This window comes from Dermacentor albipictus, chromosome 9, assembly GCF_038994185.2.
Source record: "Dermacentor albipictus isolate Rhodes 1998 colony chromosome 9, USDA_Dalb.pri_finalv2, whole genome shotgun sequence".
Lineage (NCBI taxonomy): Eukaryota > Metazoa > Arthropoda > Arachnida > Ixodida > Ixodidae > Dermacentor > Dermacentor albipictus.
This window is the reverse complement of record NC_091829.1, coordinates 6535019-6547421: the sequence shown is the minus strand read 5'-3', so window position 1 is coordinate 6547421 and position 12403 is coordinate 6535019. Positions and strand designations below refer to the sequence as shown.

General features: G+C 49.9%; 1 protein-coding gene across 12 annotated transcripts in view; it reads right to left on the bottom strand.

Annotated features, from left to right (window-relative positions):
• Pka-C1 (Protein kinase, cAMP-dependent, catalytic subunit 1) overlaps positions 1 to 12403 on the bottom strand; it is a 450683-nt gene that overhangs the window by 141628 nt on the left and 296652 nt on the right. The window contains exon 1 of one of the 12 annotated variants that reach the window (XM_065437233.2): positions 10575 to 10716. The exons of 5 other annotated variants lie outside the window; for them this stretch is intronic. Coding sequence is in view for 5 of the 7 variants with exons in the window: in XM_065437225.2 (XP_065293297.1) it covers positions 4570 to 4828 (259 nt within the window). In the remaining 2 variants the exon portion in view is untranslated. Of the gene's footprint in view, positions 1 to 4569; positions 6276 to 10574; positions 10717 to 12403 lie in introns of those variants that run through there. 6 more of the 12 variants (XM_065437225.2, XM_065437224.2, XM_065437229.2 and 3 more) reach the window with 6 other exon arrangements.

Genomic DNA, 12403 nt, shown 5'->3' with positions numbered 1-12403 from the left:
GAACGCCATTCGGGTCCGCGCCAAGGCGGCCTGCCTGGTAGCACGGAACGGAGGCTTTCTCGCGCGGCGGCTATCTCTCGGCGGCCGCACGGAAGCCCGGCATTTCCTTTTGCCCTCTCTGGGGGGATTTGCGCCGTTTGCGGTCGAGGCCACCCGAACGCAGTCACCGCGCCTGATGAACACCCGCGCAGCCTACGCGAAAGTAGATCAAAAGCCCGTCACAGTGAGCACCACCCCCCGTCCAGGCCGCCGTGAATCGGCGTCGAAAGGGCGCGCTCATTATTCCGACGGATGCAATGCAGAGAAGGCGAGGGGATTTCACAGAAGCGATCGAGGGCGCCTTCACTGCACGACCGCTAAGTCCGACGGAGAAGAAAAACTTTAACAAATTCCTGGCTGGTAAAGAGTTTCCCAGCCATGCCCAATATTAAGAAGACGTTTCGCTTTAACGCAACGTGACTCGCTGGGCTAGTGACGCAATCGCGATGCCTTCATCCCGCAACATGATCACGGTGAAAGGTTTTGGCCGATCTAGGATACGTCCCGATATTTTCCCACTATCCTCCGGCAACAAAAGCATTATCCACCATTATTCTACGGACATAGGCAACTAGTATAAACATTGCAAGATAAATTGCCGCGCCACATTTTCATATGCCCAACTAACATGAGCAGCGAGATGCTATTCAATTAAAAACGCTTGCCATCGCACACACTACGTATGCCGGGCACCCTATATATTCGCACTTGGCACGCTCCAACAACGTTGGCGAATCCAATGCAAACATCGCAAACGCTAACACGTATACGTCACGTTTACGGCGATCCCACTGAGTCGAGCTCCCGGACACCGAAAAGCCGGCGCCACGGCCAACTACAACAGTTGGAAGGTAGCCACGCGAACACTGTCGCAACGTGTCTCGCATGAGGAAGCTTTAGCTCGGGGCTCCTATGTAAACACATGGGAAAGGAGAAATCGCTTTTCTAAGTTGACGAGGTTTTTTTTTTGCATTTAAAAGTAAATGTTAAAATCTAGCGACTCTTGGTAGCGAACTTTTTACTTGGGCCGTCAATATTTTTATAAACATTGTTGAAAGTCACAAACTTTCAGAAAACGGAACTATGAACTCAGCAATGAAAAATGATATCACAATTCTGCAAATTGTATGCGATAGTACATCTAAAGCAGACAAAATTAATGCACTATATATGGCTTTTAAACAGACTATTAATGTGTGAGTAGGACTTCTGCAAAGCCCTCGCAAACAATGTTACAAATTAGGTAAGATGTAAACTGATAAATCACGTTTGTCTACTTTGGAAGGTCTAACGGATGCAGTTTACAGAGCTGCAATATCTGCTCTGAGTGCAGACCTACGAGTATGTAAACTTCGTGCTTACACATTATTTCATACTGATGAATTTTTGAAAGCTCCTTTAAAAAATTCGGGTCTTAATTGAAGATTCCGCTTCAACAGTCACTAGAATTCATCATCCTCTCTCAAATGCAACAAATTTAATTGAAATCGGCCCAGTGGTTATCTCAGAAAAGCGTTTCTGCGTTTTACATGTATTTGAATAAGTGACATCAGAGTTGGGCTGGCATAAGCAGCTACAGATAGCGGTCACCACGCTCAGCCACCGAGTAACTTAAGATGTGATAAATCATACAATGAAATCGACTCCATACAACTCTAACAATAGAAAAAAAATCACCTTAATGTACATCTGCCCTGTACATAGCATTTTGCGAGCACAAACTGTTTTCGCTTGGACTACCATATTCCAAGAAATTGAACGACCCTATATAGAGCCAACCAGCAGCAGTTGCTAACGCCGACTGTCAGGTTAACAGTACGCCGAAGTTTCAGCTAGTGCTGGCGCACCGAAATTACCAAACGCGTTCAAAAAGCCCTCGACGAAAACGTATCACCTAAGTGCGGGGTGTCTTCAAGCTAACGTTGCCCTCATCGAACAACACCGAAGGCATCTTGACCTTGAACACAAGTACGCTGTCTGCAGGCGCTTAGCATGTTTTGAATACAAGCAATCTGTAAGCGCTGCAGTAAAGGCTTGTCTCCGCCTTGCTGCGAGCTTTCGCACGCACGCACCGCAATCACACACGCATGCAAACACTTACGCGCAATCACTCAAACGCACTTCCACACACATATCTAGCGAGGGTGCCGAGTCAACACACCAACAGAAGATTGAGTGACGCCAGGCAAAAAAAGTACTGGGGGAGTTGGGAGGGGGGCTCGCGTTCAAGGGCGACGCTTCCCCTGTGTCGGCTGATAAGCGCGCGCGCGCGCACACACACACGCACACACACACACACACACACACACACACACACACACACACACACACACACACACACACATACACACACACACACATACACACACGCACACACACACACACACACACACACACACACACACACACACACACACACACATGGGGATGGGGCGGCTCTTGTTTACCGTCATCCTACAAGAGTTCTCCGGGAGGACCACTCCCCTCGTCAAACGTGGCTCGCGTGCACATGCGCTATCTCCCGACGCCCGAGCGAAATGGGCCATCTTCGGCGTTGAAAGGTGCGTTCAAGTGCGCAAGCATCGCGTATACACACAGGCACCATTCAGTTGCCGCGGATGCGTGTCGCCAACGCGGCAAGCGGGACAGGCCCACAACATCCGGTCGCCTCTCTGGGAAGAGCGCCCAACGCGTGCGTCTAGCGCCGAACGACAGGCGACATTCAACCGCGGAACGAGTCTTGATACCACAGCGTGCAGCTTATCGCGGGAACCTTTACTGCTAAGCGGGCAGGGGGTGTGAAGCAGGGGATGCCTATGTCTACAGAACAACCTCTATTCCAGGCCCCTTTTGACACACGTTTTTCGTACGCTTACCAATTCTACATCTAATGCAGCATCTGTTTCGGACGATCTAAACTTCAGATCAGGGAAAGGACAAAACACACACTAACACACACATCGGAACCACTCCGCCATAGCGTCTATTTACTGTAGCGCACAACGCCGGAATTAAAATGCTGCGAGTTGTAGAGGTTACCGTGATAAAAGCGAGGAATGAGGAAAAACGGAGTACGTTCTGTGCGCGTACTACAGATGGCCGCAATGTTGGAGTTGAACAGGGCGATACGGGCACTCATTTGAACGCACCCGCACGACTCGAAATGATCCCCAGCCCGATGGATGCGTAGAGTTCGTGTTCAGCGTGTTCTAAGCCTGTGAGGTTCTGCTGCCAAGGACGACTTCGCGGTTTCTATTACCTCACTTCGCGGCCGCTTTCGAATTGGGCGCCAGCAGTCGAGCACCTCGTAGCGCACCTTTAATGCGGTTTTACGTGCCAATTAAAACCACGATCTGCTTTTGAGGCACGTCGTAGTGGGGAATTCCGCATTATTTTGAACACTTGGAGCTCTTTAACGTGCACCGAAGTACACGGGCGTTTTCGCATTTCGCCCCCACCTAAATGCGGCCGCCGAGGCCGGGATTCGAAAAAAATCAAATTATCGGGTTTGACGCGCCAAAATCACTTTCTGATTATGAAGCACGCCGTATAGTGGGGGATTCCGTAAACTTGGACCACCTGAGGTTCCTTAACGCGCACCTAAATCTAAGTACACCGGTGTTCTCACATTTCGCCCCCACCTAAATGCGGCCGCCGTGGCCGGGATTCGATCCCGCGACTTCGTGCTTAGCAGCCTAACACCATAGACACTAAGCAACCACGGCGGGTTGCGGTGCATATTAAGCAACTCCAGATGGTCGAAGTTAGACCGGGGTCCTACGCTATACGGCGTCCCAGATCAGGTACATGTCCGCGCTTGTCCTTGTCTGGTTCACTGTTAAGCTTCTCCCTGTACACTTACGTTTGTGAATCATCAACTTGCCTAAACAGTCACCATGCTAAGTTCCTTTAAGACATACAAAACATGCCTCCGCGGTTCGAATTCACCCTCAGCTCAGAACAACACAGCTTCAAGACCGGCGACTGTGTGTGTGTACGCAGGCAAAACATTCCACGCAAAACGCCGGAGGCCCTCCGGCGGGAGTGGCGGCCATCGCGTTCGTGCGTCCCACGAATGCCAGACGATTTTTGAGCGCAATCACCTCGCGGTAATTTGGCTGTAGCGTGCTTGCTTATAGCTCCGACTTCTCGAACGATAAGCGATACTACGAAGCTCACAAAGCTCGAGCGACTTGACAGTTAAATGGCACAACTTCACCACGTACAAGTATTGAGCTAAATGCGCACGCATGTTTAGAAAAGTTTCAGCACGACCCTCCAGACATTCCGACGTGCGTTTTGCGAGCTTTGCATGCTATAAACTTCCGCAGCTGACCAGCGGTGCAAAAAAGGGTACGGCATGGGCCGACATCCGCGCAGCGCTTATCTCACTGTGCATGAATCGCGCGATAAACAAAGAAGGTCGGGAACCTCTATAAAGAAATCTGCGCGGGCTGACATACACGCAGCGCGCTCACCGCAATGCGCAATCTTTGCGCTCAACAGGAATTGGGCCAGGAAGCCGCTTACATCGGACAGAGGTCTGCGTGTCCTCCTCGGAGGCCTCCGGCGAACTGGCGCTGGCTTTCCGGCTCGAGGTCGCGGCGGACGGCAGTGAGGCGGCCTGCTGCTGGTGCTGCTGGACCTGGCGCTGTTGGGGCTGGTGGTGCGATGACGCCGGGTTCCAGGCCGGCGTGGACACCTTGCTAGCGTGGCCGCTCCTCTTCTCCGAGGCGACTTGCGCTGCCGGCTCGGTCTCCTTGGGCTTACTGCCGAACCACTTGCGCATCTTGCTCACGAGACCGCCGCCGCCGCCGGGACGGTCGTGCGCGGCGCCATGCCGATGCGCCTGCCGCCGTCCGTCGGCGGCCGGCTCGAGCGTTCCAACGGCCAGCGCGCCCCAAGCGGCCACTCGCCCTGCTTCTTCTTCTTCCCCTCGCACCTACTTCGTCGCCCTTTTCCTCCTGTCAAGCACTATGCGACACCGATCTTGCACCACAGCTTCGACGAGGGGCCGCAGGAGGTGGTGCACCAGAGTTCACCGGCCGATGCCGTGGCCTTTAGAATTTCTCTTATCTCTCTTTCCTGCCGAATATTTCAATTCGCGCGCTCCTTCTTCGTGATTTTCGTGTCACAATCTATGCGACACCGATCCCGACTCCACCTACGCCCCACAGCACGCACGAGCTGGCAAGAGTCTGAGGAGGGCGGGAGTCAGCATACGGCACTGGGAATATTTATTTTTCAGTTTCCTGCAGCGTATCTGGTTTTCTCGCGAGGCGATGCAACGCCGCAAACAGTCGCTCACAGCGCTGCCTCGTTTGCTGCCGCCTCCTTCCTCACCCTTCTCCGGGGCTTGGCACGCTGCGGGTCGTCCTCCTGGCTGCGCCGCGTTGCTGGATGCAAGGAATCCCAAATCAGCGCCGCCGATGAGCCACTCGAGGTGCACTCTGGCCCCGCTCCGAGAGGTGCGCTCGTATTTCGCCCCTCTTCCGGTCACCCAGACGGGACGAGAGCCAAGACCGCGTGTCGCACAGCCACTGGCCGCGGGGGAGACTCCTTCCACGAATCGTTCTCGCCGATGATCGCTCGGCCTCGCAACGGGAGGTCTCGTATTTTTCTCTCGTCCAGGCTCAGTTGCGGTCAGAGCTGAGCGCCTAAAGGCCGACCCAAGCAGAAGGCGGCTATACGCAAAAGCTCCCGGGACAGAAAGGTTTATACTATGCGAAAGACCTTGTTGCAGCGCACAAAGGCTTGCCCGAAGTACGGTCAGTGGCGATGGTCACTCCTTGGGTGGCGGCCTCACACACGAATCCATGCACGAGACATGCAGGCAGCAAGAAATATCACACACCAGAAAGCGGGCAGCACGAAAAAGAACTGGTACCAAACCGCGCACCGAAGGACTACGACCTTCCGGTTTGGCAGCGGTCGTCGTCGAAGCGTTGTCTCGTTGCAGACCGTTGCAGACGATGTCGCACGATGACAGGGTTCCGATACGCACAGGAAATGCACACAATGGGGCTATCACGGCGTTGCCCTACGCTTCGCTCTATTACGTAGGTCTGAAGATGAGGGCGAGAGAAAGAAAAACAAATCTCGAGAAATTTGCCGAGTCGAGTGCAGTCGCTCGGCGCGATGAGCACGGCACGCAGACCAGGCGCAGGAGGAGGGCGTGCGAGAGAGCTCCCAGACCCGCCAGCAGAAAAACACGGTAGAGAAAGAAAAACGCCGGTCCGTCGCCGTCAGCAGCAGCGCCGCTTCTGCAGCTCTACGTGTACGCACGGGGAGCGACGCGGGATGCCGCCCCGAATCCTAATGGGGTGGCGACGCCGATAAAAAGTCCGTCTCTCACCGGAGCGCCGCCGATCACGGCGCGAGCGAGCCGAGGTGAGCCGCTCGAGTCAAGGTTAGCCCCAGGTACGCGCAGACTCCCCTGCAGATCGGAGGGCGCCTTGTAACTGAGCCCTTTCTCACCGCGTACCACACGATCTCCGTCCTCGAAAACGCAGATACACTTTTCTCTTTTTTTCTCTCTCTTTTTGCACACGCGACGCGAACAACTATAGCAAACAACCAGCGGCGCGGTTAGGTCGCGGCGGCTGCTAGCGCGCGCGCGCGCAGGAAAGGGACGACGGCGCGCCCAGCGGGCGGTCCAAGACGCAGTCGCAAGCGCGGCGGCGAATTCGCTCCGCAGCCGCGTGGCTGTCTTCGGGGCTGCTGCGCGCCCGCGTAACTGCGGGGCTGCCGGCACACGCTTATCGCGGCCAATGGCGAGACGCCGATGCTCAGCTGCGGGGGTGGACGGCGACGAACAAAGGAGGTCGGCGCAGAGGTCTGCGGCAGCCAGCGTGTCGCTCGCGGAACGATGCCGCCGATGCGTAATAGCGCGCGCGTGTGCGTGCCTCGCGCGCTGCAGCAACCTCTCGGGAGAGCGCAGTGCTCAGAGGAAGCACGATGCTATAACTGCAGCGCGCGTTGCCGCGTGCAGTCACGCGTCGGCGAGGGACGGTCCTTGAATGCGGAGGAGGATTCTCCACTGCGAATTTTTTCGTTAGCGAGGGAAGCTGGCGCAGCTTTTTCCGCGCGCCCCTTCGTATCAATATTACACTGTACTGATGCGAAAATAAACATCACTGTCATTGTTCACGCACTCCGTGGCCACACTACGGCGATTTATGTGCGTCTACAAAATGAAGGTCGCGAGTTAATGTCGCCGTCAATGCCCTTCGCGACAGACACAGTGCACTTTCTGACGTGCCGAGATAATGCAAAAAGAAAGAAGAAAGTAAAGAAAAAGTAGGGGGGAGACTTGGTTAGCAAGGCGTGGTAGAGGACCGCGCGATGCGCGCGTTCGCACAGTCTGGTCGTCCTTGCATTCCACGTACCTCTACACCGAGCACTTTACGACTGCCACACCGCAAAGGAGCAACCCGTCTCGCGCGGCATTTCCCGCCTTTCTTCATATTTAAGGCGCACTCTGCCGCTGCGTGTGTGTAACCGCGTGTATACGGTGCCCCACGTAACCGGAGCCAAACTTCAAAAGTACACAAATGCCACGTAGCTGGACAGAACCAAGGCAATGTTGTTTGCCATCGCTTGGAGATACACAGATATTTTTTTTACATTCCACCTAATTACATAATTACTAGTATTAATTATTAATAATCATCTTAAATATTATAATTAGATTAAAAATGTCCATGAGAACATTCTAGAGCAACATGATAAACCCCCGATACGGCTTTCCATTTCTTAATACGTGCTAAATGAAAGTATTTTTCGAAGTATGAAAGAAGCCCGCGAATGCACGCAAAGTGCCTCGAGCGGCGAGTCACGCGGCAATTTCGCGTGCATTCGCGGACGTCTCTCGTGCTCGGAAAAACACTTATATGTAGCTCGTATTGAGCAACAGAAACCTGTATCAGGTGTTTTTCATGTCATTCTAGAATTTTCTCATTGACATTTTTCATCTAATTACAATATTTGAGATGTTGATTAATTAATTAGGACTAGTAATTATGTAATTAGGTGGAATGCAAAAAGAAATCTGTATCTCCAAGGGACGGCAAACAGCATTACCTTGGTTCTGTCCAGCTACATGGTATTTAAGGACTGTCACTAAGGAGCATATACTGGAAGCACGCGTGTCATCTCAGGAGTACCACAGGGATCAGTTCTTGTACCATTTTCTTTTGTCATTTACATAAATGATATAACGAGTAATATAGGTTCTAAAATGAGACTTTTTTGCAGACGACTGCATCATTTACAGGCAGATATTAACTCCCGAGGACATCACTAGCTTACAAACGGGCCTAGTGCAACTCGGCCAGTGATGTGACGTCTGGGACATGGTGATTAACGTAGAAAAAACAAAGCTTGTGACATTTTCTGCACCTACTAATGCCCCTCTAAATTCTTACGCAATAAATAATACAGAGAGCAAAGGTTCAACTACCTGGGCGTATATTTAACTGCAGGTCTAACTTGGAATACACACGTAGAATACATAACAAAGAATACACTTAAGAGATTGGCCTTAATCAAACATCGTTTGTATCCTGCCAACTCAGAAACAAAGCTGGGTCATTCCACGCCAAATGTCCCAACTGTGGCGCTCGAGAAAAATAATTTCTTTCAAATAATTACGAAAAAATTAAAAGGTATGTAAGTATTACTAGAAAAGTACTTCCCCAAAATATTTTGAACGGCAAAAAAATTTTGGCTACGTGAGCACCATTTGAATTTCACGAAATGATGGAAAACCAGGTGCAAGAAAGAAATTCGCTAAAAATCGACCGTTTTGCGCATTATTTCAAAATTTGAGGTTTTGCGTTGTCTTAACATTGTTCTTTCATTATAAAACAGTTTCACAAAATAATATTATAGTTTTACTCCTTATCGCCGAGGTGAAAATGCGCAACTTCTAGCTGGTTGACACCATCTACTGTGACATCAGCAAAGCTTTTGATGTAGTCGGCCACTCACTGCTTCAGATCAAGCTTGCGTACTTTGGTGTTGAATGGTCCAACCTCTTGCGCAGTTATCTTCTGGATTGATCATGCTGTGTTTACGACAATGTTCAAACGTCTTCTTTTCACATACAGGTAGTAATTAGCAGCGTCTCTCAAGGATCAGTATTAGGACCATGCCTTTTAAAAAATTTTTATGAATGACCTTCTTTCCGGCTATTCATAATTCTTCATTCCTTCTACATGTCTATATCAAGAATTTTAAGGAAATTCATACTGTTGATGACTGTCACATCCTACAGACTGACCTGTTTTCTTTTAGAAAAGAAAACGTTGGTTTACGCAGCATTCAAGGCGAGGTTATTATCTCTGCACCATTCAGAAATGGTGCAAAGACAATAACCTCACCTTGAATGCTGCGTAGACCAAAGTCATGACTTTCACAAGCAAAACAGCAAGCATTTATATTTATTCTGTAGATTGTGTACCATCTTGTAAGGTCTGTGGGATCAATGATCTCGGTGAATATTCTGATACAACCTTACCCTTTACCGCTCACACTAAACGCGTCCCAATGCGGGGCATGCACTCTCTTGGCTCTGACCATCGAGGAAATTCAATTCTCCTACGCCATTCCGCAAGTTACACGCAACAATCTGTCTTCCTCAACTCGCATGTTCGTCGGTCGTCTGAAATGGCATTTCTATATCCAACAGTCGCATTACAGATCGGGTCAAGAAAAAGCATAGATCATCACCGCTTCGCTAACACCGACATTGTACCTTGTTCTAGATCTGTTGGATTATTGTCGCTGCCCTTACTTCGCTGCCGACGTAATCTCGCGGACCTTCTGTTTCTTTTCAAACTACTTCAGGGTAACCTCACCTGCCCCGAACTCCTCAGTTTATTTCGTGCAAGATCACCAGAGAACATAGACCTTTCCAAGTTGCTTCCGGCCATCAGCACCACTCAACCGTCCACAGAATACAGTCTTTATAACGCTTACTTTCATCTTGATATTTTTCATAACTCGCCGTCATTTTTCTTCTCCGAAATTTGCGTTATTGTGCCATAGTGTCACATATTGTTCGACTGCCCTTCTTCTCCTTTTCCTTTCGTATTCACATTGCGCCTTGCTGCATGTACACACTTCTTTTCAAGACTGTTCGTTCTATTCATTGTTTTCTTTTTTCCTAAGTACCTTTGCTGATTGTTTTTTTTCTTTTTTTTGTATGCGTGCGCCAGCACTCAGAACTCATGGTTATTCCTGGGAACGGTAAATAAATTATCGATTGAATAATAATAACAATAACAATAATAATAATAATAATAATAATAATAATAATAATAATAATAATAATAATAATAATAATAATTTGGCACGGCCGTTTCAATACTACATCAACTATTACTTAATATGCACCCATGTGTATTCACGGCACCCCCCCCCCCCCTACTTTAGCGTTTCATAATAGATCTATATGGTCCTTCCCAATCATAAAAGCTATAAATGTCACAGCTATAAAAGTTTAACATTCTATTCTTGGCGCATGAACTTACCGGCGACGGTGTCGCACTATTTTCCCGATGGCGTGACGCAAGTGAACGACCACTTCTCCGCGGTCGCTTCCGCATCCAACGTGGAACACTGTTCCGGGCAGCTCCAGGCCTCGCAGGTCAGGTTATAGTCGATGGTCAAGAGGACGAATGACTAGACTGCCGCAGACCATTCACAATCGCTCAAGCATTCAATCTCTTTAAAGCCGCGCACGTCGTTTATATTAAAATTCGAGAAGGGTCCTATATACTGACTGCTTCAACGAAATTTCACAAAAGAAGCCAATGTCCCCAAACAGCGGTACGCTGAACTTTGACGTAACTGCGACATACTAAGGGATCAGATATCAGAAAATTGGTGCTAGTCAACTGATAGCAAGTGGACAAACAGCACTAGCAGGTTTCAATTTCGCCATTAGAGGACGTTATGTAATATTGTCAAATTCAAGTTTAATTAACGTAATCATTAGTGCATGTGGATTAGTGGATTGGTGGCTCGGCACGTCAGTGGATATGTTATTCCCGAGTCGTGGCCACAGTTCTACCGAAGAACGTCGATTCGCCGTGGAGGTCAGGGTTTTACCAGAGCTCCGTAAAAACTGCTTCACGCGCTGGCATTCGAAAACATCACGTATAGCACTCGAGAACGGAGGAAGCGAGCTCGCCTAGTTGACGCACGCTTAAAGCAGTACAAGTTTTGCGATGCTAGGACAGAAAGGTCGCCCTTCCCTCCTTTCCCCGAAAAGACGACGACTGAATTTAAACAGAACAAGAGGTTATTTCTGGAAAATCCAAAAGAAAAAAGTAGAGGAAGGAGGCAGGTTCGCTCTAAAAGCGTGGATGAATTCTTTTTGCGCAACCTGCTTCATATATTACATGCGGCGGATACCTCCAGGCCCGACGAACGTCTCGAGAACTGTGAGCGGAATACAAACGCCTTCGATCATGTATCGTCGCTTTCACGGCTACTTCATTCTTTTAGTGAGAGACCTTATCGTCTGCTTCTGAGCCCCCTTGCCTTCGATGGCAGTGACGTGTTTATTTGCTCGTACCTAAAGGTAACGGAAGTGGTCGAAGCCCCTCGCTTCCCGGTCGCGTTGCAAGCACGCGACCCTCGGACAAGCAGCGCTTACGACCAGCGTTAGCTGCGTCATACAGCCTGGAATGGAGCCGGCCATAGGTTATACTACGCCGTTAGTATAAAAGGCCAATGCGTTAAACAATAATATCGGTACAGCCAGCCATCGACGAGAGGCCTCAAAGCATGCTTAGTGTTTACAGAGACACTAACAAGAAATGTTATTTTAGCTACATTAGTAACTTGCCCTTTTACAACACCAAAAAAGAATAAGCGGCTCTGTCTTAACGTGAGAAGATACTCGCTAAGCGAGAAAGAAGACAAAAAATTGGAGGACGCTTAAGCTTCACCTTCAAGAGTGGAACGCGATAACGTTATCGCACCCCGTTCGCACCGCCCACTTATTCGATCGGCATGCTCTTGATGAGACGAAGGGGAAAAGCGGGCGAGTGGCAGGCCACCTGTCGTGGCAGCGCCGTACATTGCGAGGAGGGGTTCTTCTGTGTTTGCCGCAAGATGGCTCTGCGTGTGCGCCAAGCGCAGAAGAAATGTAGCGGAAACGTACTTCGCTACTCGTTTAACTGCGACTTCTGTAATTTACATGCTCATAATTACCGATATACACCGCGGTATTACTTCATACGACACGTTTCTAAGGCAACACCGCATTCACTAAAAGCGATTTTGTCCCACTTTGAACCATCGAACTCATGGCTGAGTGGTAGCATCTCCGTCTCACACTAGGGAGACCCTG